General features: G+C 37.9%; 1 protein-coding gene across 1 annotated transcript in view; it reads right to left on the bottom strand.

The window, feature by feature from the left end:
• Positions 1-26,471, bottom strand: part of LOC146167882 (histone-lysine N-methyltransferase 2A-like) — a 48,765-nt gene extending 22,294 nt beyond the window's left edge. Inside the window, exons 1-32 of the mRNA XM_083386162.1 lie at positions 26,248-26,471; positions 26,011-26,129; positions 25,093-25,181; positions 24,928-25,025; positions 24,507-24,719; positions 22,882-22,923; positions 22,621-22,733; positions 22,249-22,384; positions 22,069-22,168; positions 21,598-21,704; positions 20,928-21,086; positions 20,119-20,292; positions 18,960-19,155; positions 18,350-18,444; positions 17,325-17,492; positions 16,374-16,485; positions 15,545-15,652; positions 15,106-15,231; positions 14,440-14,707; positions 12,644-12,759; positions 11,599-11,815; positions 10,705-10,847; positions 10,164-10,297; positions 9,729-9,845; positions 8,490-8,728; positions 7,914-8,018; positions 3,904-4,071; positions 2,946-3,034; positions 2,434-2,557; positions 1,857-2,010; positions 1,382-1,497; positions 353-517 (exon numbers count right to left, since the gene is read on the bottom strand). Coding sequence (XP_083242288.1) covers positions 353-517; positions 1,382-1,497; positions 1,857-2,010; positions 2,434-2,557; positions 2,946-3,034; positions 3,904-4,071; positions 7,914-8,018; positions 8,490-8,728; positions 9,729-9,845; positions 10,164-10,297; positions 10,705-10,847; positions 11,599-11,815; positions 12,644-12,759; positions 14,440-14,707; positions 15,106-15,231; positions 15,545-15,652; positions 16,374-16,485; positions 17,325-17,492; positions 18,350-18,444; positions 18,960-19,155; positions 20,119-20,292; positions 20,928-21,086; positions 21,598-21,704; positions 22,069-22,168; positions 22,249-22,384; positions 22,621-22,733; positions 22,882-22,923; positions 24,507-24,719; positions 24,928-25,025; positions 25,093-25,181; positions 26,011-26,129; positions 26,248-26,427 — 4,490 coding nt within the window. The 5' untranslated portion in view covers positions 26,428-26,471. The remainder of the gene's footprint in view (positions 1-352; positions 518-1,381; positions 1,498-1,856; positions 2,011-2,433; positions 2,558-2,945; positions 3,035-3,903; positions 4,072-7,913; positions 8,019-8,489; positions 8,729-9,728; positions 9,846-10,163; positions 10,298-10,704; positions 10,848-11,598; positions 11,816-12,643; positions 12,760-14,439; positions 14,708-15,105; positions 15,232-15,544; positions 15,653-16,373; positions 16,486-17,324; positions 17,493-18,349; positions 18,445-18,959; positions 19,156-20,118; positions 20,293-20,927; positions 21,087-21,597; positions 21,705-22,068; positions 22,169-22,248; positions 22,385-22,620; positions 22,734-22,881; positions 22,924-24,506; positions 24,720-24,927; positions 25,026-25,092; positions 25,182-26,010; positions 26,130-26,247) is intronic.
• Positions 26,472-27,011: the final 540 nt, after the last annotated feature.

The following is a 27,011-nucleotide window of genomic DNA, read 5'->3' as shown; positions in this document are numbered from 1 at the left end:
ACAACACCATTATGAAAAATAGCTTTATTTAATTTGTTGTCAACCTACAAGAAATTCGGGTATGTTTTTAATTTCGGGGTTCTCAGGTCGAAAACCCCTAGTTTGAAGCATGGCGGTGAACATGCTTCGACCAAGTTTATTTGAAAAAACACTTTATAAGACCAAAGTCGGCAAAAATTTGGAAAAAAGTGAGATCAGTCTTCAGAAAAAAGGCGCAAGTTGGCAAAACCGACGTAGTTTATCCACAATTCAAAGTAAGGTAAACTGGCAAAACTAAATAAATTCAGCAAAACGGACGAAAGTGGTCACAAAACAAAAAGTGACGTCACAGAACACAGGCCCGGGCGCTTACTCGGGAACGTCGTCGGTGTCGCGGATCCTTCCCGTCTCGAAGTTGAACCAGGGGAAGACGTTCCCCGCTTCCTCCCTAAAAGCTCGCATCACAGCTCCACGGTCCTCGGGTTCGGCCACCGATACAAGGATGGCTCGCACGTCGCTGTAGAAGTCGTTCAGCGACCTGCAGGAAAAAGTGCGGAAAATTTGTTTAGTTTAGCAGGGGTAGGCAATCTACGGCCAGCGGGCCAGATCCGCGCAAACCACGCGGCATATTTGACAAACTGGGCACGAGGCCATTCTTCATATTTTTTGGCTATTTCAACTATATTCAAACATTTTTATGCGCTTTGCACAAATCTTGATCCATCATCTAGTGTAAATTGCAAAATATCCTACTTTTATCCCTGACAAACAATCGTTGCGATTGTTATCAGATGCGTAGTAGTCTACACAATTAAATTTAATGACCCGCAGAGACGTTTCTGAGTTTGGTATGGCCTGAGACAAGAAAAATGTTCCTTATCCCTGGTATATAGACTGGTGTTGATAATTTGACGCTGGATCTTCAGTGTTAACCGGTTTAAGACACCCCAAAAGACTCTTTGACAATTATTAAGATGAGACGTTGTTTATTAATGATAAAGTGCAACGGTCCGGCACCGTGCAAATGTTTTTTTATCGGAACAAAATAATTTCTAGTAAAAAACAAAGAGTGCAAAGCTTTCTGCAACATTTTTAAATTATATTGCAAAAATAAACTGTTTGACATGAATTAATAAAATCGTCCAGTAAATATCAATCAGGCAAACGTAGTTTGGAAAGTGCAGACATAATATCATAATAATTATTCCTCGTAAAACATATAAAAGAAAAACATATTTCGCCCAAAAGCTATTAATGAAAATATTTGCTATTAATGAAATATTTTAACAATTGGATACATTTTTCAAAGATATAAAACTAATTATCTAAAGCTGTTCTGCTTATTAAATTGAGAAGAATGTGAATAATATAAGCGCCGGTTGATGTTTTTTTACAAACTGACCTGTAGCGCCGATTGTGGACGGCGAATCGAACGGCGAACAAATCGTGCGGCCGCTTGGTGGTGTCCTCGTAGACTCTTGGTGAAAGGGAAGATGACGAATCATCTGCGTTTGAATCCTGAAAGGACAAAACATAAATGGATAACTATGCAGATATGTTCAAATTTAAAAAATCAGCAAGTTCACTTTTACAGAAGTGTTTTATGTTGGATTTATTAGAACGTTTTTTTATTTTTTCCCTAACCAAAACAGCTTTTACACACCTGAATTCGATTTGACAACATAAGTGAAATCTTCTAATTAAAACAAATCTACACAATGGTCTAAAACTAAATCGTTAAGCAGCCGCAGCCCTTTAGGTCTCTTTACTATAAAGGCACACAATATTAATATACTGGTCACGATTAACAGTTATCCGCCCTTAATAAACAAAAAAGTGGATGACCCCTTCTTTAGATCAATCGCCCGTTTTCTTACCCGCTTGAGGATGCAGTACATGGCTCTGTTATGGAAGAGTGACATCGTGATCTCCTCCAGGCCCGCCTGGATCTCCTCCTCGATCACGGTCCTCCAGCGAGGAGCCGGAAGTTGCGAAAGAATCCGGCGCACGCGCTCAGCGTCCGGGGTGTTGCTATAGAAACAAGTAAGTGCCTAGCAACAGCATTTTTAAGTAAGAATTGACGTTTAATTTGACGTTCAAGCTTAACGCCTCCCCCCACTTCAATACAAAAAAAATATATATATTTAAGGGCAAATTTTTATGGAATCCAAACCGTTGGCAGCAGGTTTCTGCTTGTCGACCACAGTTCCGCTGACGCGTAAATAAACAAATAAAGCTCAAAGTTTAAAAACCTGAATAAAACCAGGATCAGACATTTTGTTTCACTTATATTTGAATAAGAAACTGACGATGTAGGCGAAATATATATTCCTTTAAAAACGTCTGATCCTGGTTTTACTCAGGTTTTTAAACTTTGAGTTTTATTTGTTTATATATATTTCTAATGCAAATTTATGAAACGGTTCTCACCCCTGGGTCATTGCCCCGGGCGACCTGGCCAGTTTCTTCTCGTCCTCTTCGTTCATGATTTCCTGCATCCTTACTCCTCTGTCGTCGCAGTCCGGACACTTGTACTGGATGTTGTCGGGAAGGTGGGAGAGCAGCGTGTACATCTCGACTGCCCAGGCATACGTTACAGGTTTATTGGTTTCAGTATATGGTTCAGAAAAACAAATGCTTTATCGGACTTCAACTGTAGTACTGATCGGATTACGTTATTTACAGCAAATTGTGCTTCACTGCTGACACCTCGCTATAGCCCAATCAAATTCAGTTTTACGCTAAAGTTTTTCTTGGTTTCTAAGTTGCTGTGAAACGATCCTTTCTTGTTTGTAAAAGTTTTTGGGTGGTTTTCGACATCTAATATTTTACTTTTTAAAGAAAGCACATCATATGGTTGCAACACCGCTTTGCTTTATAAGCAAATGTTTGGATTATTATCAACGTAAGTGAGAAATTGCGAAGTGTTTGGCATGAAAATGTAGAGCAAACGAAGGCTGCTTTACCTGTGAGACTTTCGCACTTCGAGTGGACCCATCTCTTGCAGGAGGCACACTGGACCATTCGAGTGTCGAAATCTTCGTCGCTGTAACATCTAAAACGCAGCATCGAATTAGTGTTTCGCTTATAATAGTTGTTTACCGGTCCCCAAGGCAAACTTGGACAACTATGATATTTCTTTCTAGTTTTGTAATTTAATGAATTAGAGCAAAATGGGGCTAATTCTATTTCTAATCTAATCTAATTTGTGAATTGCTTGTGTGCTCAGAAAAACTCAAATGCTTTAACTTTAATTCTAACCTAAATTAAGTAAATCCAGTTGTCTAAGTCTGTGCCAAGGTATTTTTGAGCGTTACCTTTTAACAGTTCATCACTTATAATAGGAGCTTTTTATCATCCACAATCTATTGTCGCAAATAGTGTAAATAGTTGAAAAGTGACTAAGAGTTGTGAGTTATGTAATTAACCGTATGTGTAAAAGACTGTTCGCTTAATCACTGTAACAAATACAAGAAATAAGTTGTTGTGGGCGTTTGTTGAACAACTTTGTTACAAACACATTAAATATAGCTGGTCAATAATTGCATTAAGCGTACGTTAAATACACAGTAAGCAAAATTTCCAATCTGGCGAAGGGGATATCCGATTAGTCAGCCCCTGAACATTGGTTTGTTCCATCACTGTCACCTTAAGACTTAAAAGCTGTTCGTTAAAAAAGCTCCGTAAGTAGCAAAACATCTACTCATGTGAAAAAGGTATGTTTTCGTAATAAGCACAATAAAATATTTTTTTCTGGGTAAAATAGCCACAAACTGGCAGCCTGGCGTTTTGACCACTTATAAAAACGGGAGTAAACCCAAGGCATCCCGGGTTGGACCTGGTAGTCTTTCGCACGAAAAACAAAACAGGAGCCCCAACCAGGATACGCCACTGTGCCCTGTTGCAACTCAGCGTCCGACCCACCTCTGGCATATGGGGCAGAAGTTTCCCTTGTCGTAGAGATCGCCGCATCGCTGGCACATTGTGAAGTCGTGCGTCCACTTGGCACCGGCCAGGTTTCCCGGCTTGGACGCGCCGCAACTCTGGCAACGCACGCACCTCATGCACACCCACGCACCGCTTTCGGAGGGCCTGTCAAAAAAGAACAACCTTTTGATAAGCCGCGACCAACTTTGACAAACATTTTCCCACTTTTGAGATTGATAGAAGGTTCAGCATACGCCAAATCACTTAAACCTATAGAACAGGGGTTCTTACACTGGTTTGCACTGAAAGTATATTTAGAATCCATTGCACTTTCAATTTATTTGAACCAGAAACAGCAGAGTTTGGAAGTCTATTTCTATTGTGATATCTTATAACTTGCCTACCCTGATCCACGAGAAGCAAGAATACTTTTTAGGGGGTCTACGGTGAAAAAAATGTAAGAACTCCTGCTATAAAACAAAAGTAACTAGCTTTTATTAGCCGCAACGAAATAAAGTACAAATACCCCACCAATTAATAATCGCTGCAGAACAGCGCTCCACTACCAGTGTAATCGGACGTTATTTGCGCTTTGCGCAGATAATGTATGATAGTTAGTACATAATTAATACGAGAAACGTACACCAAGTCAGTATTTTTTATATGCAATAAAGTGTGAGGGTAACTGTGGTAAGTCCCGCGACTTTCTGCGGCTAAGGACCTTTTAGGAAAATCGTGAATCATAAAAATTTGCGAAAAAGGGAAAGGTAAACGTCACATTGTTGGCGCTGTGTAAGCTTTTAACCGTTTAACTTCGCTCTGGCTGTCTTGAATACATATGTATATGTCTATAGTCGATTTGGGTATATTCCTGTAGGGTTGCAACGGAGTATTTATAACCCTGTAAGTGTGCTGTGCATGGTCACAGGGCACTGCGCTACAGCGTTTCTTAGGTCAAGTGGGACGTTGGATTAAGTTCCGTCCACGCTGATATGCGCTATGTAAAGAGAAGAATGTTGACCAATTCATTATCCCGTTGTGTTGATCATTGCCAACCGCACGCGCTCGTACGACAGGAACTTGGCAAACATCGATAAGACAGCAGTTGGCAGAAAAAATGCGAAAACATAAAGTTTCGGGAGAGTTGCGGCCGTAGTGAAGCACTGGACATTTTCTTACGATCAAGTTGCGTTGTAGTGAAACATATCAGGCAACATCGTGTTTTTTACGTTTTTATAAAAGAGTGTTAGGACCTATTAAAAAAGATTTAAAACGGATTATATAGAAGCAATTGTAAAAAAACGTTAAAAGGAATAAATAGTTGTTTTTTAATGCTTTTTTAAAACTGCAGCAATGTTTTTTACGCAAGGGGAGAACAAATGAGTGTGGTTCTGATTTGTTTTGTGTTAAATTCTTGGTTTTCGAATCAAAGCGCAAAACCTGTAAACTGGAATAAAAAATGTAAAACTTAACAAATGCGGTCTGTTTATTTAAAGATGTTATGCTTTGTCCTTATCGGAGTTTCGTAACTAATTAAAATTAATAAATTTCAAGTGCACTATTCAAACGTAAATAGCAAGGCGGTAATTTGATTTCCTTGAAAAAGCGCGAAAAAGGCGACTGCTATTGTGATATGAAGAGTCGCCCGTGTTTCAGTTTTAGGGACGCTTTAGTGAAACCGTATTTTTTGTGGGTTGCAGGAAAAGGAAACTTTTGAACCTAAACTGAGTTCTCTGTATCATAATGATTTTTCGAATGTTTTGCAGATGAGTATAGTAGTTGTTCAGCGCGTATGAAATTTAAAAGCAGTGCAATATGTCAGAAAATAAAGAAGCGATAAAAGACAATTCGAAAAATGAATGGAAAGCACAGCAACTCATAATCGGGATTAATTCAATCGATATCAAAAGAGACGATTTGGTGAGGGTGGATTCAGCAATCAGCACTAGGGCTCTACCTCGCTTCAACCGGGAGTACCCGAAAGACTGGTTCAAACTGGCTGACGGGATTTTTGCGCAGTTTCAATTAAACGACAGCCAGCGCTTCGGCGTTCTTACCAGGGCTCTGCCTGGCGAACTTTACTGGCAACTGAGACACGAGATAGCCGAATCGGAATTGGCGCACAACAACAACAAGTACGAGAGCCTGAAGCAAACGCTTCTAACGCTTTTTTATCAGCCCACAAAAATCGACTGGCTGGCAGGTCTGGAGGACTTAGAGATCAAAAAGGGCCAAGCGCCCCGCGACTTTCTGCTCGACATGATTTCTACCTCCGGGGGAAGCTTCAAGGATCTAGACGCGACCGCGCACGAGATGATCAAAGATAAGCTGTACGCGTTGCTGCCGCGCGACTTGGCCTGTCTCTTGCAGGCGGCGTGCGACACCAAGGACCTTCGCGAGATCGGCCAAAAGGTAGATCTCGCATATCGAGATCGTCAAGGAATACAAAGTTCGCAGAACAACGACGGTGCGACGGACGCAAAACATCAAGTCGAATCCGCTGCAAGAGAGGCCTTCTCGCTAACATTGGCCGATCCAGCAGCAGAAACCGCAAATCTACAAAGGGGACGATACCCAAGGCGGCGTCAGTTGGGAAGCCGCTCACAAACTTATAGGATCAGGGCCTCGTCGTTGACATGGCAACAGGGCGAGTATGGAATGTCGCCGCTGGGTGCGGGAACAAGTGATGGCGATCAACGGCGGCAAAACGAGTTGTGCTTTTACCACGCAAAGTTTGGCGTCCTTGCCGTAAGGTGCAAAAGGCCTTGCTCTTTTTACGACGGAAAAAATGGCTGACTTGCCAACGTCTCTTGAAAGCCCAATTACTTACTAATATAATGTATTACTATTTGTTTTTTTTTGTTTTTTTTTGGGGGGGGGGGAGAGAAGTTGATTGTAAGCAAATAAAATATAGTAGGGTTGTTCAAAGTAGAACCCTACGAATTTAAATCAAAATCTGACATTATATAAGGTAAATGTTGATTAGTATAGGCGAGTAACACGTTCGAATTAGTACATTTTGCGGTCGTGAAACACTTATACTTGCGTTAAACGACTAAACGTGCTCATTCAGCAAAACGTTCTGCTTATAGGGGGTAATTTTGGCGAGAAATTTTTGGAAATTTTTGACAAAAAAGTTATTTGTCAAGCGGCTTGTGCAAAACCTTTGCAATTTTCTCATCGTATTTACTGCAAAAGGAAAATTCAAATCGCTTTATTGGCCTCCAACGAAATAAACATTTGGATTATTAATCAAAAGTCAACCTTAAGCTAACGTTCAGGGTAATTTTCAAGCAGGAGTAACTTTGAAATGTCAGTAGAAACAGAGGATTTTTGAAACCATACCTTGTTTTTATTATGTTTTTTTCATTAAAATTTTATGTAATAATGCATTGCCATTCTTGCAAAATGGCTTTTAAACAGCAATTGTTTTAAATTTCGAAGCATTTGTCATTTGTTTTAATAACAATATTTTTAGTAAAAATATTTTCAATTAATTACTGTTTTAACATCAAAGTGTATGTTTTCTACTCATACCACCTTCCACAACACACACAAAACGGTCACAGTTAGAAACCGTACACTCAGAAAATGTTGGTGTTCTAGCTTAAATATACCGTTAAAAGGTGAGAAACACGCCAAAGCTTACATGTTGTTCTATCAGATAATTTTAAAATATGACGTAGTGCACATGTGCGACGTCTATACTCGGGTAATACCACCACATCCGCAAAAGTTGTACATAGAGAAATTTAATAAATAAACATTGCAAACAACTGGTTTAACTTTTCTGTTCCGAAAAACAACGACTTATGGTTTAAATTATTGTTGTAAAAAAATGGACAAAGATTGGCAGGAATAGTTACCTATCAAAATGTTTGCTTCTTCATACCAACCACGTAATTACAACGACTCAAAACATCAATATCTGTTAGGATTTTACTTAATATCTCGGTAAGACAATAAACATAAAATAATTGATCTGGGTTTGCGAAGGTTTTCCTTACTTGGTAGGGTAACTGGGTCCTAGACACTCGCTATGGTATGTCTTATGACAATGTCGGCACTCCAGAAGGTTTTTCGTGTGTCCGCAAACGTGACAATACCTGCACCTGTAAGCAACAATGTGGTAAAAACAGATGTGTAACAAGTAAGATATGCCTAAAAAATAGACGTGACTTGATCGGTTTGGAAGCGAAGCAAACAGAGATCCACGTATAAATAGACTCCAGTTCTGTTTTACAATTATACTTTTACGACATCAATGGCACAACGATAAATGTTTTATGGTGGTGCTGAAGAACGCAGTTAGAATTTTAAATTACACAAACAAAAACAAAAACGTAATTTTTTTGTTACACATTTATCTTTTTTATGCAAACTAATGATTTCTAATTATAATTTCGTTTAAAACATTGGAAATTGTACAGAAAATCTTAGTAATAAGTTGTTCAAGCGAACTTTGTACACACAAAGATTACACCAGTTTTAGGCATCATCCGCCATTTTACCAAAACTATTGTCATACCAAGGACAATAACTTGATAGCGCGAGGATACGAAAGTAGGAAAATCACCCCTCACCTCTTGCAAACCCACGTGTTGGTTGCCACGGCACTAAGCATGCGCTGTTGGCTTTCGTCGACGCAGAACGCATGGAAAGGCTCGCAGCAGCAGGCGCAGTAAACCACAGGGCCCCTAACACGGTTGTCCGAAGAACCCAGAGAGCCACACAGAAAGCACACTACGCGGGGCGGGGCCGGCTGTGACGTAATGAGGGCGTGGCCGCCCGACTTCCAAAGTTTGGCCAGGTCATAGGTCTCCTGCAGTGAAAAGAGTGGTGGTTTTATCTCGAAATAAAAATTACATACGAAAAATGAACGTCACTTTTTAGTGTCCACAGCAGCGCTAATAAAAAACTGTGTGCCTTAAGAAACTCTAAAAGAGTGGAACGAGGATTATTTTTTTGTAATTGGGAAAACGAACTATTCGTCTAACAAAATGTTATGACAAGCATGTTAACTTAAATACACATTTTCCATTAGATAACAATTATGTAGAATTTACTAAAATTGTAGTTATAAGGGCGATGACTGAATTGTAGTTGTATTGGATTGTTATGCAATGAAGAAAGGGCACCCTGATTTTTATTTTTTTTATTTTTACGGATCTTACGATTTGTTTTGGCGAGTTAAGTGGTTTTATCTTTACGAGCCGCATTTTATGGAATGTTTTTTGATCGAATTTTGCATTCGAATTCTGGCATTCAAGGTAACATCTGATATTTTTTTAATCAGGTAAAAGGAACGAAAACAATTTAACACTTAGGCTACCTGTATAATTTGCTTTTTATAAGTGTTATGTTTGAAGAGTATACCCACTTTTATTGGCTGCATGGTAATTAACGGTTTGTTAGTTGAACTTTTTGTACTGATTAACGTATTACTTGCGACCACACCAGTTTCAGATTGTGACACACAGCATGATTAAATATTTATTTAGCATTACGGGATTGGGAACGATTACCACCAGGTTAGGTTCAAAATTTAATCCATTTATTCTCTTTATCTATGGTGAGATCATCGGAGATTAACTGTAAATTGGGTAAACTACGTAATAAACTTAGGTGAAAGTTTATTTAAGTATTACGTTAATTCCTATTTAAACAATTAGAATTGCAAAAAACGTTTGAAAAATGATTAATTTGTGGAAAGTCGTTCATCAGCGGTTATTGGCATTTATTCCGAATTGATACGTTTTTAAATAATACCAGACTTTATCTTGCTTGGGATCGATATGCACATACACCTACACGATACGCACCTTCCAGTTGTCCAATTTGACGATGGCTTGTTTCAATGGGCTGAAAACTTCGGGATACAAACCGGTGTACTTTGACGAAGAGCGAAAAGCAGGGTCATCCACAGCTGGGGCGGCCAGCTAGTGAAAGTATGTTAATATATTTTCATAAACATTAAGCTCTAATCAAGCGAACCAAGTAAAATAAAATACTTTACATTATAGGCAGTCATTAACACGCACGACTGGTTGCTTCGTTTATGAGTGAAATAAATACCATTTATCTGAAAGATATTCTTGTCAGTCATTTTGTAAGATGTCGGGAGAAACATTTTTGCCCCCATATCGAAAAGATACTTTCCTAAATAAGCGGAATTCCGAGAAGTTAATGACGCACGTTCTTTTTAAGCGCCGCCCAACAAAAACACATTTGAAACAAAAACAAGAGAAAAATCTCACCCTTGAGATTTTCAACGGAACGTTGCTAGCGGGGAGAGTAGATGAATCTCGTGAACCGACAGAAGGATCAGAAATGTTGGAAGAAAATAGGGGCACCTTTTGCTGGCGTAAACGAGATGACTTTCGCGAACCCTCTATAGGCAAAAGCTTACCAAATTAGACCGCTGCTAGCAGGTATGTGTAATTTGTTTAAATACTTTTTGTACAAATTACAGAATTAGAATCAAATCAATTAATATGCTTTTGCTGCCAGTCATTGTTTTAATTGTAAAATTGCTCTTCCAGCAAATTTTTAATTGTAATTTGCTGTTCTTGCCGGAAGAGCAATTTAACAATTAAAATTAAATCGAAATGCTAGATAAATATTAAATAAAACTATTCGAAACCTTGTCAAACATTATAGCTGAAATTGCCTGTGAAAGGAAATACTTCGAAATACAACAAAACTCTTGTATAAGAACACATATTGTATAGCTACGGAATAATTCATCCTTAAGATCCAAAACGAGTACACAAAACAGGGTTAAAAACAGCTTTTAACCTTGTTGTTCAGGTGGAGCTTTTTTTGCTCGCTTAGCTTGCGCGTACGTTACGCCCTCAAGTGGTTGAGTGCAAGAGTTGCGGCGTAAGCACTTGGGCGAAAGAACAGGGGAAGTTGCAGGCTGGTTTTCTGCAGATTGGCTCCTGTAGAGAGTTCATGTTTTAAGTGATAGTTGCAAATTGTCGGAATGTATGTTTCAGATAAAGTGCAGTGGTTTGCGTTCCACACGGATGTAAAACAAATTGTGGAGGTAGGTGAACAAAAACCTTATATTAGTGCCTTAACGATTCTTTACCCACCTTAAAATGTAAAATTTACTGTAGCTTTGTTACAAACGTGGAATAAAACTACAAAATGCACCATTTAAGGCTTGATTTACTTCGAAAAGCAATGTCACATTAAGTGTATGAACGGATAAATAAAACAACCAAAATATACTGGATGATTTGTGTATATCAAACCGCAAGCTATTTGTTCTAAAACAGCCACATGCAGTCTATTAAAATAAAACGCAGAAAAAACGTTAAAACTGCTGCCATCGTAAATCAACATCATGTAGAAAACTATAAAACCCTTCATAACAAACCAAAACAGTGCTTTAAAGCAGTGCTTCTTAAACTTTTTTAGTTTTGTTCACCCCTATCATCTATCTCCAGATTTCATTCACCCTTGTCTTATGTCGTATGATATGATCTCGTCTATACAGTATATAACAGCACACCCGGAAATATCCGCCCTGCTCGCAAGCTATCATCCATTGCTGACGGTTCCCCCTTATTCACCCCTATTGGTTGGTTCACCCCTGCAAAAATTTTATTCACCCTGGGGTGAACCATTCACCTGATTAAGAAACATTGCTTTAAAGTTACAAAAACGCCAAACAACAAAGCTCACCTGCAACCGTCGCATTCGCCGCACGGGGGCGCAACGCAGGCCTCGCATTTTCCGCACGGTGTCGCCGCCGCGCTGTGCCGCTTCCTCGCGCCCCCGACCTTGTCCTTGCGTGCCACGTGCGTCACGTGACTGCTGGCTGCGCTGCTGTTGGGCGCCCCCTTGTGGACAGCTCTGGGCTCGTCTTCGCTCTCTGACGTCGAAAACTGCGGCGGTTTGTCTTTAAAATAAGATATTGCATTAGGCAGTCTTTTAATGACTTGACTTAATTGCATAAGTCACTGTTATTAAATAATTAAATTTTTTCGGGCACATTAACTTGACTCAAGCGTACTTTAATCTTTTTTCAATTGATCGTCATTTGAGAGTCATGTGCGACAGTCTCTAGGTTATGTGGGTAACAATACGTTATCATTTCTTTTCATGTCAATGACTGAGACTTAACTTGCTTTTCTAATGATTTGGACTGGATCTTGACATACCATGCGTTAGAAATGACGTGCCTGGGACTTTTATTTTTAAATAACTTGTTTACTAGACTGGCATAAGGTGATTCCTTGATACGATGGGCAGCGCTGCTCGTATTGTTACCCATATAACCTAGAGACTGTCGCACATGACTGTCATACGACGATCAAATAAAAAAAAAACAAGATTAAAGTGCGATTTTAGTAAAGCACCAATATTTTATGCCCGTTGCTTGTCGTAAAAAGTTAAACCAATGCCAGTGTTTACTATATAACGCAATGGTGCTCCAGACTATTAAAAGCTAATTTTGGTTTATTAAGCAATCATGTATAAATGCATATTTAAACACCTATTGCCAATATTAAAAATTGGGTTAGCAATTATTCACAGCTTTAACGCTATTTGCTTTCTTATTTTTTGTAAAATTGCAGGGATTCTGACATTTTAGGAATGAATATGAAGTAATAAAAAATTAAACTTCACGATTCTTTCAGATTCTAAAATAGATCAGCGTGCTATACGTTAGTCTTTAGATGAAACACCCGGCCAGCCCCGTTTAGAGGAACGAGAGTTTTTTTACCTTTTTGCTTTTCGGCTTCAGCGGCAATCTTCTCCCGTTCGTCTTTGGGAAGAGCGCTCAGCTGTGGGCTACAGTCGTCGTAAGTTGCCTTAACTTGACCCGTCACTAGCGATGCTCTGCGTGAATAAGTGCTATACGTTAGATGTACAACGTTTGTAGACGTCATTTGACCCAAACGCGTCGCAGTTGGGAACCATTGTACCATTTAACGTTCACATTACCTTGTGAATAAAGTAATGCTTGACGTAGCATATCAAGAAATCAAATACTTGTTTTTCATGGCGGTATAAATGAATGCCATAAATCATGCACTTATCCCGAAAACAGGGTGGAAAATCTGTAACTCACGCCATCAATAGCCAATTTAGCATAGCACTTTATTTTGGGAAAAGTTACATTGTTCAGGGTTGTTCCTAAGCAAAAATTTACACTCGCCAGTTGGGCGAGCGGTAATCAATCAGCACTCGCCCGGACGAAATAACGCTCGCCAAAAATATTTGGTGCCGTTTGTAAACTACCGTCCTAGCGCGGTCATTTCTTGGGTTATCGTTAACCTCACTTATGGTTTCTATACGTAAACATTAGTTTTTATAAAAGTCTGGTCGTTTATTTTCATGCATGGATAAATACATTAATGACCCATAAAGCAGTTTACGCTTAACACAATGTTTTTCAGCGAAATATTTGCAATCTTTAGTGAAAAACTAACGCCATTTTTCTAAAAATGCTCCCGCGCGCGCTCTCGTTTTTTCGTATTGTGACATTTATTTGCTTGAAGGACGTTTCACCGTAGGTTGCTTCGCGCCACAAACAACACGCAACATTTTGCCTAACACTATAGTTACTGATTGAACAGAAAATACTGACAAAATAGTCAAATTTACATCTAAACCATTCATTCGAAAAGTTAAAAACCACATGCACCAGAGGTTCTGTGCTGAGCGACGCCCTATAGTGGGTCGTTTGAATTTTTTAAGGGTCTCCGCAATGGTTCGGTTTGTATCTTAACGTAATTCCCATAAAAATATTTTATCTCATAAAAAAAATGTTATTTGTTAAGCTTTGGCTTGGTTGACCGCTATTAAATTAAAAGATCGCAACACATACTTACGTAGACTAATTGCTAATTATCAACTGTAGTTACACAAGTAGGCGACACAAGATGACGTCTTTGATTGTTTGCCGGTAAACGACTTTTTGAAAACGGGACAAAGCGTCTTTATTACGAGCTTTAAACGTGACTTCGATTAACCTTATTATTTGTGTAGTGTTGAATGTATTTGCGTCTTAGTGTTTAAAGAAATAACTGGCGCTAAGTAATATTTCGCTTAGTAGTGGTGCTTAACCCAAGTTGTCCTACACTACAGCAACTAATTAAATTTTTAGCCGAAGCCACTCGCCAGTCGGGCGAGTGGGTGTCATTCAGCACTCGCCAGGAACGATTTGCACTCGCATTGGCGAGCGGGCGAGTGCTTAAGGCGAACCCTGTTGTTGTCGGATCCGGTGCCGCATATTTCATTATTAAGATCAAATTAACTAGGAATTGTAACGGTAATTTTAAACGACTTATTCCAGTAGAATACGCAGCGTTGAATAGCTAAACACTATTAATAATCCTTAATTTAGAAGAATAGAAAAGCTACAAGGTCCGAAAAAATAACCACCCTTAGAACAGAGTATAGAACAGATTGACAAAGCCCATATAGAAGTAGGTAGCATTTTGAAAGTTTGGAATATCTCTTTATTTATTTTCAAGGACACCTACTTCTGTACAATTGTAACAGAAAAAAACGTACCTTCTGCAAACGTGCTTTATCCTGGGACCTTTACCGGGAACCGCTGGTGTCTGTTGTTCCGTCTGTTGACCCTTCTTGCCGGTCGCCTTGCCCGCTTTGACGTTAGGCTTCCCGGGTTTCGGTGAGGCCGGTGATTGGGGAGTGGGAGGGGAGGTGGAAGCTGCTTCTTGGCTGTTCTGAGTCCTCTTGCCTGCGGGGGAGGGAAGGAAGTCGTTGGAAGAGCTGGAGTTGCGCCTCAGTCCGTCCTCGAGGGCTTGCATGACAGGAGCTGTGTAAAGACTTTTACGTTAAATGACAAGCGACAAGAGTACGTCAAACAAGTGAATATCTCATCGTAAGCTGCTTCGGCCGAGATTTGACATCGATTTATTATAAAAATTACGCAACAAAGGTACATTTAGTTTTTGGTACTGCCACCATATTTTACGGTGCACTGACAAATAGGAGTTTTTAGGCAAAATGTAAAAAGTAGGTATTTGCAAAAAAGTTGAATGTCGTTTTTTTAAGATGATAAGGGTGATTGGGTGAATATAACGCACAAAAATTACAGTTTAGACGGGGTAATATAACCGCACTTAATTATTCTTAGTTTCTTAGTTTTTACATAAAACCAAACACCACACCCAAATAAACGGCCAAGGTATCGCTGTCCACGCAACCACTTACTGGACGTATGACTCGACTTAATGTCCATCAGATCTGGTTGGTTTGCGTCGTCCCAAACCGGCGTGGTGCCGAACAGGTGGTAAGCCTGCTTGCGTGGAGGGCTTATGTTCAAGCTGTCGTCAGAATCTAAAAATATGCTTGCCGATTTAGTAGTGTATTATATCTATATATATAATTAGTCGTGTCAATGCTCCCACTGCCGGGCTGTTTGAGACTCAAACACAAAACCTAAACAGGACCAGGTTGGCGTTCTATGTTTAAATGTCAGTACAAAACCTTGAATGTTATTATTTTTTCGATTCATTAACAGGGGAAAATACATTTAAAGTTGAAAATACTGTGGGCACAGAAACATATCAAACGTGATGCTTGGTCGATTTTTCGGGTAAATGGACTACATTTACTGGCCACACACAGCCCAAAGATACAGTAGACCAACCGTCTAACGTTGGTTGTTTTATTTTCGACTTTGGTCGTCCTCTTTGTTTTTGAGCGACTCGCTTATCAGGGGAGCTTCCTTGCACGTTGGTCACGTCGTGGATGTTCGCTGCACAAAAGGCAGATAAATATTAGGTTAAGTTACAAGTCAACTAATAGGCAGAGAACGTGCAATACTTTTGATTAGAGATAGACCGATATATCGGTTTACTGATAATATCGGCCGATATTTGGCTTCTACCGATATATCGGTATCGGTAAATGTAGGCCGATACTTTGGCAGATATTTTAGTCCAAAAATATGATATAACTTTTCCTGTACAACAAACAACTTACCCATTTTTGATAAAAATAAATTGGGTTTTAGCATTACACCAAGTTAATATGTGAAATAATAGTTTAATAATTAATAAAGGTATATAAACTAAAACATTATTTGGGTTTTATTTTCAATTAATTCAAGTTTTGAACATTTCCCAGGTAGGCCGATATAAAAAAATCGGTTTCGGTATTGGGTATCGGTTGACTAAATTGTAAAAAAAATCGGGTACCGTTTTCCTGTTAAAAAAGTGATGTCGGTCTATCTTGACTTTTGATAATGAAAAATGTGACAAATCTCGCTTTACAATTTAATTTTTACGACAATAGAACCGGCAATCGCTCATAAATCTGCCCACTTTTGTTATACATGCATTTTGGTCTTGGTTTTACATGCATTTCGAGGGCTAGCAATTCAATATTTACAAGCATATTCGGCAACGATTTTTTGATAGTTATGCAAGCGAACCAGACGTAACAATATACGGAGAGTCAAAGTGAATTCCGGCTACCTTTTCTCTTTCGCGGGTGGTGTTGGATGACCTTGGTCCTGAGTTTTGCGAAGTGCTGTGAACCGTCGCTGGTGAGAACGGGGCGAAGATTAGGAATGATGTCGGATCGAACCTGTGACGATGTGGGTGGATAATTGTAAGGTTTAGTTTAGTAGTAGACGAAGCACTGCTTTATGTAAAAATCGTTAATTTTTTAATCATAACAACTGATATGACCAAAAACAAAACATTAACGAAGTTATTCAATGTACACAAAGAAAAGTACTAAAGAAAAGGGCTAAGTCGGACAAAATACCCGGCTTCGTCAAATATAATATTACTCAACATTTAAATGAAAATCTGTAATCGAATAAAAATGAACTCTTTAGGTTGTGAAACATAAACTTAGGACATGAACAATTTTTAATAAGAATAGATAGCATAACTCGGCAACGTACGATCAATATAATCGTAGCTTTAAAACCACTAATAGCTTTCACCGTTTACAAAGCAATTGCATAAATTCGCTATCAGGGTAAAACTGTTTTTTACTTATATACCGGAACGCTGGACGAGTCGAGTATCGATTATTTTTTATCTATTTGGCTCGTGCATCATAAATCAGGTTACACTGCAATTCATGATTAACCTCTTCTACATGAACGATTGGTGGACTCATGATTCAATAAACTAACCAAATTAAATTTGCTTTAAATGCAAAAAGAGGTAACACTAAACGGTGCGTCAGTAATGCAGAAATCGGTGCAAAAAATGATTCATACCTCGCAACACAAAACTAAAAATAAAATGTTGTACAAAAGTTTTTTATTTGTCGTTAGCAGCTTAAAGTAGCTCAGCATGAAGTTCCCGTCCAACCTAAACGAGCTTTCTGAATGACTCCACTAGTTGAAAAGTTTAAATAAAACAATCAAACTGCATTTTCATGTTGATAACTGTATATAAAAGACATACCGCTCCACCAACCACGAGTCCCCGGTTATTGAGCGACTTGAACTTGGCGCGTAAGGCCAGGCAGTCGTGACTCTTGCGGAAGCGATACATCTGGAGGATTTTGGGCCACTGACCGACCCCGAATGAGTGGACGCCGTGTAGCAAGCTGTGGATCTCCCAGGTGCTCCACTAAAGGCACATAAAGCGCTTGTTGAAGAAGAGTATGACACAGTGTTGTAAACAAGCCATTTTAAAGTTTTTGGCAAAAAAATAATAATTAAGATCCAGTCTAAGTCATCAGTTACCAAAGTTAAATCCCAGTAACGTCATTATTAGGACAAGTCAACTTCTGACATCAAAAATAAATCGTTTAACTATTCAAATTGGTAAACCCTTCCGATTTTGATCAATAACTTAACTGAAAATAACAAAACAACCATATACAGCCGGAAAATTGTTTCTGGTGCAAACATTTAGATAAATAACCCAATTTTATTTACAAATATTTAATGAGAACACTTCATTAAACTAGTTATTTGACACAATGACTTAAGTTCAAGTCAAGTCATTCATCAAAAAATACTTAAGTCAAAAAGTTATTATGGTCAAACACTTAAGTCAAAGTCACTGACTTAAGTCATTACAACACTGGTATGACATATCCCGTTTAGTATGTTTTTCTGGGAATACAGTCTTAGCATGATTCATACCTGGGGTCTTAGGTTGCAAATTCTAAAATGTTTACAAAATTTTATTGTCGAGAGATATCTAAGGGAATTCGCTAGGATAGATTTAAAAAAATATTTCTAATCCATTTTCATTGAAAATGTACTTGAAGTAGTTGCACAAAGAGATTTAAGTAGAAATATGACACAGGCAAAAAATTTGTTCGTAATTAAAAACGCTTTGCCATGTAAAAAATACAGTTTTAGCAAAAATAACGTTAAACAAGACATTGACTGAATAGGTTTTGTTTATACGTTTAAAACAAAAACGATTATTATTTGTATTGCCTTCACACTTTATATTATGGCTTAAAACAATACCTTTGGCTTGCAGGATCGAGTCAGGGAGTCGAAACATTTCTGCGACAAACCGAGGTACACGTCATCCACACTGCTGCTTTTGCCACCAGGGGACGCTACAAAGTTACCAATCGTAATTAATTTTAAATAACTTTTTAAAAGCAAAGTATGGACATTGGACAAAGAAACGCTCGACAAGGCGGTAATTATTTTGGACGTAAAAATAAGCCAGATAAGATTAAGCTCACAATAGAATTGAATTGCCAGCAAATTACTTCGTCAAAATGAAGGGTTGAAAACATTACGTCGAAATGCGTTCTTCTATAGAAGGTAAATAATTACTTTTAGTGAATTTAGAGGACGTATTAATTAGGATAAAGCAGACTGGTGTGAACAAGATTGTTAAATGATTAGAAAAAAACAAAACAATTTTTTTTAATGAAAAGCAAAAACGATTATCTGTTTAATTCTAGATGTGCGTCACCATAAATGTATTGTCTTTCCATTAACCATTACCAAATAGCAGCGCTGTGCCATTTAATGCTTGGTATACAAACTTAACACAAAACGACCTAAATCTAGCTCTAATTTTACACAGACGAGTTACGATCGGCCACTCTCGCGTCCTTACCTAATTTATTCCGTCTGCTTGCGTCATCACTTGTGGCCACTTCGGTACCCTCCTGGTCAGCGACGGCCCCCCCTGACATGTCGCATGTCACGTTCCTGGTGAGGCCGCGTTGCCTCAGTTCGTTGGGGGTGAACACGGTCACGTTCGGGTTGTCGCTCAGCTTCGGCTTCAGCTGGAGCAGCACCGAGCTCTTCACCTGCGCAATACAATGCAAGCGATTGGATGAAGGGTTTGCGTTCTGTTCAACTACAGACTGTAGATACGAGCCTTTTTGTTTTTCGCTAAGGCGACAAAAAACAAGAAAAACTCCAGAGTCAAGGGGTTTTTAACTTTTTTTACCGCGGAACCTTAAGATTTATTTTGCTTCGCGTGGTCCACGGTAGGCAAGAAACTTTAAAATCTACTGATTTCGGTCCAAAAATCGTAAAAGTGAAATGGAGTCTAAATACCTTCAGTGCAAAACCGTTATATTTTTAATTGAACTATTTTCTTTAAATTTGATTACTTAAAAATAACTAGTTTCATGGACCCCAGTTTAAGAACCCCTGCTCCAAACAGAGGAATTCTATCGCCTGCCTTTGCATTATATTATTACATGACAGCAAAAATTAGGTGACATAATGGACCTTTTCACATTTAATTCGTTTATCAAAAATAGTTTTAAAACTGAAAGGGATAACAACAGAACAACATTTATGTTAATGCGTTATGGTTAACTCCAAGAGTTTATGACCAGTGCAAGGGCATTCGCTTCGCGTTAGTGCTGCTGCTGCTTTTTAACTTGATTGTTGTTATAAGATAACGTGCGGTCTTTATTGTGTATCGCTTATACACGCTTGCGCAACCACAACAATCAATTGACTATACGCATAAAATGGTGTAAAAAGTCCTACTCAAAACGGTGGCCTTTAGCTTACTATTTGTTTGGTTATTAAAATTTATAATGACGTAAATTGGAAGACGGCGTGCCGACATTTTTGGTAAGTGTTTTTCGTCCGGTGAGCGCTGATTGTCCAACACAATGCAAATTCCAGTTCAATATCAACCATGTATAATAGCAAAGTAATACAAATCTTCTCGCACTAAAACAATTGTGGGTTAATTAAAATGAATCAACGGTAAAACCATATAAAAATCGTACGACAATCGCAGCGTCTACCTTAAACGTGGCGCTGAGCAGTCCCATGTTCCTGCACTTGACGCCCTTGTTACGTACACTCCACCAGTCCCGGTGCTGCTCGTGGAAGTCGTACTGACGCGTAATGCTCCCCCACGCGGCGCCGAACGTGTGCGCGCCATGCAGCACGTTGTGTACCTCTTGTCGTGTCCAGGTCTGTTAGCGATTTATACAGTGTAGGTTGTGCGTTACGTGGTCGATAAGTTTATAGCCTTATGAGTGACACCTTATAACTGTAGTCATTTAACACCCGCAACGACACTGTAAATGTGGTACAAATGGAAGGAAAAAAACAAAACAGAAGGATATAATTTATTATAAAGTTTCCGTAGTAATGTGCAAAAGTTATGTATTTTCTGAAAAATCAACGTTTTAGCAGGCCGACAGAAATATTAAAAATCAAAATCACAAAAAAAAAATAAAAAAATATAATAAAATAAAAAATTAAAATTTAAAATTTAAATTAGCACGAAGAATTGCCCTTCATAAATGCGTTGTGTAACCGCATGTCAGTCTTCTTGTTGGATAAACAGAGTTTGTTTTAAGCTCAAGTAGTATATGTTACGCCAAGACAGTTCACAAACGTAGTTAATGAAGTCAGGACAATTCATAACCGTAGTTATGTAATATGTATATCAACCCGTTAATGTATGCCGTTACGACACGGACCACCATCAAGTATCCGTATTTAACAAACTTGTTGTAAAACCGGAAAAAATAGTGACCCTACATTTTCTCAAAATTAGTAAAAAGTTAAAAACTAAAAAATATTTCACGAGCGAACCACTAACCGGGATAGAGTCGTTCTTTACTGTCGGGACTTGAGTCAAGGTATTCCAGTCAGTCGTACTTAAGCCGAAGTCGGAGATTTCCTTTTGCGGCGAGATTCGCCTTCGTCGCGAAGAGTTTGCATTTGACGCCTCGTCAGATGCGGTGCTCTCCGATAGAGGCTGGTGACAAACAGGACAGGTGTTGTCATTTCAAAGGACTCGAAAGGAGATAATGTAGTTTCCTGGCTAGATTCGTGTCTTTACAATAAAGGTCTGAATTTGTGGAATGGTTAAACTTTCATATATGTTTCACAAAAATGTTACGCTTACAAATTTAAAACTGTTCTCCGTAATTATGATTAAAACTAGGATTTTAAAATACACAACTGTGTAACAAGATTCAACTTATTTTATTAATTTGTTTTACAGAGTCGTTTGTATGTCTCTGGGCGTTTCTTATCTCACTGTGCTTATACATGTGTGAAAAATAGTTTATTAACAACAAAAATAGTTTATTAACAACCGGTGGAGCGTGGGAGTTAATATTTAGACATGTTTTATTACTTATGACAACGCTTACAAGCGACAGTTGTTTTTGAGTCCAGGTTATTCGATTCGTTTGATCGTGCGACAGGGCAACTTTTGTCTGCTTCGACTTTTTGACTACAACCTATAAAACTCCGCAACCTACCGCTGTAAAGGTGGCGTCCTTAATAAGCTTCTTCTTTTCTTGTATTGAGACCTCGGAGTGTTTGAACTTGGCTCGCTTGATGAGTCGCTGCACTCGCGCGTGAGCCACTAAAAAGTAAAACACACACAACACGTCGCATATCGTTCCTGCTCAAGTTGAACATTGAATATCTGTGGGTGCTTTAAACCTACATAGTCGCCCCTTTTTTCAGATTAATCAGTCAAAATTAAGTGCCCTTAGCGCACAACAATATTGTTTGTCAAAAAAACAAAAAAGATCCTTTACATTTAGGGATTTATTTATAAAAAGCTTCTCTTTGTTGAACAAGTGAATAATAATCATAAAATAGAATATATTGTATTACTTAAGTCCAGAAATGGCGTCATAATTGGTAAGCGAGTATATTTTGGGATTAATCTAGTGATTTATCATTGCGTCACAAAAAATCTACTGTATATTCCCTGTAAATACCATTTTTTCGTCGCTGGAACGTTGTCTCGCGCGGAACAGGATCGCCAACTTGGAAGGTAGGCTCCTTGATTAGAGGTCTTCTTTTTGTGCTGTTTTGTTTCTGAGTAAAAACAAACAATAAAAAGTAGTCACTCATTGGACGAGCTAAGGCTGTCCATTGCTTGGCAGAAGATATCTCACCGTGTAGTTTTCGCCGAGTTTTTTGCGGACTTTCATATTTTCGAGTTGAACTTGGCGATGATCAAACATGAAAGGTGGCAGCTTTACTGAACAAGGGGATGGTAGTGCTGGCGATGCAGGTGGGACAGGCGATTGGCTAACAAAATTAAATTTTTTTCAATAAAAGAGTATATCTTACTATGAACTGCAAAAGTAAAAAAAGTCGAGTAGATCAACATCATCTTGATTATTAAGACGTTTCGATACGAGCTTGTATCATCTTCAGTATATATAATTTATAAACATCTTCTGCTCAAAAAGCTAGATTAGGGCTTATTAAAAATTTTGTATAACATTCCAAGGTGCCATGTGTAACCATTTAGTAATCCCTACCTTAAGTCCATTATACCAGATGAATTTGAGTCTTCATTTAAATACTTTCTGTTTGCCTTTATGATGCGTGATGATCTGGCACTTTTGGTAGGCAGAACAAAACTTCTTGTTGTCTGAAATAAAATATAGATTTTAAAGCAAAAAGATATGCCTGAAACGCATAATAATTTTCTCAATACAAGTATTTCAGTTATTTAGAGCCGGAAATATATTTTAAAACTTTTATTTGGAAGATACTTTAGTTTTGGAACTAGTGAATACCTTGGATTTGGTTGGTTTGGAAGAATCCTCAGATGCTTTTCCCTAAAAACAATATATAAAGTCAAAATGAACAAAGTTTATAATATGATTTAATCTATAACTATTCAATTAGTATTTTTAAGCAGATAAGCTAAACCTGCTTTTCATTGCGAGATATTTTTTAGTCTATTGTTAAATATATGGATATACATGTGCTGATTGACACATACTCAACCGACTGATCAGTGCCTTCAACCGTAAAAATTGGTTTGTTGTTTTTGGAAATAATAAACCAATTTTTCGTTTAATGGCTTACAATACACTCTTGAACGATCAGAACAAGAAATTGACCAAATGGATCACACATGGTAAAAAGTCCTGTGTGTTCAATATTGCGATGAACAAGCAAAACAGTCTCGTGGAGTAGAAAATAGTTATTTCGCTGAGCATCTGATTTTTAATAACATTTCTCAGGAGAGATTTTGTGCTGTAAAAAGGACAAAACTAGAGATCGACCGATATCACTTTTTGAGATCGATACCCGATTTTTTTAACTTGTGTCAAGTGCTAGCCAATACCGATACCGATTCTGTTATATTTATCTGGGAAAAGTTCAAAACTTGAATTCATTGAAAATTAAATCGAAATAACGTTCTAGTTTATATACCTTTCTTAATTATTAAATATTTTTTTTGTATAATAACTTGGCGTTTTGCTAAAACCCAATTTTATAGTCAAAAAATGGGTAAGATGTTTGTTGTACAGGAAAAATTATATCATATTTTTGTACTAAAACATCGGCCAAAGTATCGGCCTACATTTACCGATACCGATATATATGTTTAAGCCAAATATCGGCCGATATTATCGGTAAACCGATATATCGGTCTAACTCTAGACAAAACTAAAGTTCACTAAATAATAATGGTTTATAATGATCGATTAAACTTGATAAAAAAACAACCGCAATATGCCAAGATCACATTATCTGTGAACATGGTTTGCTAAAATAATTGTTGGGTATAATGCTCTATTAACTGTCCGTTTTTATTCCTTTTCATTTTCAAAATCAGAGTATGATTTGGCGAGTGCTGATAGGTAGCCCGACTGGTGAGCAGGGCTGGGGAGCCGGAGCCGGAGCTGGAGCCCGGAGCTAAGCATTTTCTCTGGAGCCGGAGCCGGAGCCATTGTTATTATTTTTGTGGAGCTGGAGCCGGAGCCGGAGCCATTTTTATTATTTTTGTGGAGCTGGAGCCATTTTTATTATTTTTGTGTAGCTGGAGCCATTTTTCAATTTGTGGTGTTAAAGCTAAGAAATTATATTTTGTTCCATCTCCAACGTTAGTGAGACAAAAGCAATTTTTAAAACTTGCCATTGAATAAGTGACTGGTGGCACCGGAGCTGGAGCCGGAGTCATTGGGTGTATGTTTGATGGCTCCGGAGCTGGAGCCGGAGCCAAGGGATATGAGTTTTACTACTCCGGAGCTGGAGCTGGAGCCGGAGCCATTTAATAATTGCCTGATGGCTCCGGAGCTGGAGCCGGAGCTAATGCTATTTTACGGTGGCTCCCCAGCCCTGCTGGTGAGTGCAAATTTTAATTTAAGGCCAACCCTAATGTGGCACTGTATTTTACAGGCGAACTAACCGTTTTTATGACCAGGCCTGTTGCTCCGTGTTTCGAGACATGCATATGCTTGGAACTGCGCGGTGGAATGAAAGTAGCAGGTTTTATTGGTGACTTTGGATTGCTGGAACTGTGATCTTTCGCCAAGTAGATGTTGGAAGCATACTTAAGTGATGCGACACTGGTGTCCTTGCGGTTGGCTTGTTCCTCTGCTGTGTATCCCTCATACACATCCTGTGGAATTGATGTTGATAGAATTAAAACACAACATAATTTAAAGACATACACTTTCTTCACTATGAACTGCATGTAACTTAATGGACACTTGAACAGTCATAATACTCCTTACCCGAGAAGCATTTTGTTTAAACTTGCTGTATGCATACTGTGTTTAATAACCAATCATAGTCTTACAAAGGATATATAAACAAAGTCCGCTTACCCTACTGCGAGCTTTTCTGCTTAACCTATGGAAGTCAAGCTTTGAATTTTTATAGCGTAGAAAAGCAGAATCAGATGAACTTCCTGATGGTTCAGAGTCTAAAATTTTTTTTAATGTCAGTTTAAAACAAGTAAACATAACTTTAAACACTCCTCATTTATATACCTTTTCTAAGTGGAGATCCGAAACTAGAATCAACATTGTCCTGAACATTTCCTGCACCATGAGCATCATGGTTTGGTGACAATGTGTGCCTGTAACATAAAAGTAAGTTATATTTGATTCATTCAGCTAAAACTCCACAAAACAGCAAAAATGCAATCCAACCTACTGCTTAACAGAGCGATAAGATTGTCAAATTTGTCTGTGCTACTACATAGGTAATGCTGAAAAGACCTCAAAATGTAATAAGAAAAAAATAACCCTTTTTAAGCAGTGGGTTGGTTCAAATAAATTATACCCTCTTTATGATTTCCTAGCATAGGAAACTCATAACTTTGATTGTTTTCTAAACGTGGACCAGTAAATATCACATTGTTTCAGGATACCGTTACAAATATGGAGGTTTATAAAAGGGGTTCTTCAAATTTGGGGTTACACCTCCATTTGACATCTTTAGTTGTGCCCCCTCTTTAAAGAATTTGTTCTAATACCCACAAGCACATGTACTTTCACTTGTATGCAGTTCTACATGTCCATTTTTTCATTTGTATTTTTGTAAATTTGATTTTTTCTGGGAGAGAATTGATAATGTTTGGGTTTGTAAGAGTCGGATTTGAGAGAACCACTGGACTAGCACATTACCATTACAAGAAATGCACAGGACATGTGCTAAAAAAATGTAATTAATGATATTTTCAACAATTCGTTTAAAAGTCAACATCAATTTTCTTAAACCATGTGCTTTTATTTTAATGGTAGGTTTTTTATGTGGAATACAAATAGCTCGTTCATGAATGTATTTTTTGCCTATCTGTTGAACAATCACTCTGATTTATTATATATATATATATTTTATTTTGCGTATTTAAATTAACTGATAAAATAAAAAAGTTTGCTTGAAACATCTACTTTATAACTGACCACTTAACAGCAACATTGTCTGAACTTTCTTTTGAAGGTATAGTTTTTATCTTCGAAAGTTTTGCAGAAGTATCCTTTGTCTTTTTCTTTTTTTCTTTAAAGCCCAAGAAATTCTGCTCCTGGAAATCAAATATACAGTAACCAGATTATTTACAAAAAGTCACTTCATCAACACACCAGTTGTGATATTTAACCTGGTTTTAATATGTATAAACAAATAAATGTAAATCCTTTAACCTGACTCGTTCCATCATCAAATATGCGTTCAAACTGATGTGTAATATGTGTGATAAATGAACAAGTAACTTTTAAATCCTCCAGGTCATTTTTATACAATGCTGGCTGAAACTTTGCTTTTTGTTTCTGAATTTTTTTCTGAGGCCTTCCAGGAAAACTTCCTTTGGCTCCAGAATACATGATTCAACTTGTAGATCCAACTATTTTTTACACATTACATTCAAATCAAACAGATCTTTTACGGAATACAACATCTCTATACAAACAAATAAAAAAGGGTAAATAATAATGACTACATTAAATCTTTGTCTGAACATAAATGAAAACTTTAAATATAATGCTGGAAATTGCATGGCTGTAATAAAGTTGCTAAAATTTGCGCAGCTGTCATAACATCATTTCAAAAGTTTCACAGATCTATAACACTACTATACCGAAACCTGGAAACGCAACTGCATTTCCCGCAAATTAACAATCCCGAATCTCGAGGAATTTTGTTTTATAATCCCGGTTATTCATCAACATACCAAAACTTGTCGTTTTTCGGATATAAAGAAAAAATATATTACCAAACCAAAAAGTCGTTGCCTGAGTTGCTTTTTTGCTCTTACCAGCGGAGAACCTAATTAAATTTAATCTACAAATACAAAAAAATATGCGCCCTACATGCGTTTTTTAATACAAAAAGTAGGGATGTTCAAAGTAGAATCCCAAGGTATTCTAGAATAATAGGTTTCGAATCTAGAATAAAGAATCCAGAATAG

This window comes from Ascidiella aspersa, chromosome 1 (genome assembly GCF_963924565.1).
Source record: "Ascidiella aspersa chromosome 1, kaAscAspe10.2, whole genome shotgun sequence".
Classification (NCBI taxonomy): Eukaryota; Metazoa; Chordata; class Ascidiacea; order Phlebobranchia; family Ascidiidae; genus Ascidiella; species Ascidiella aspersa.
The sequence above is the reverse complement of the archived record's forward strand: the minus strand, read 5'-3'. Positions and strand labels throughout refer to the sequence as shown.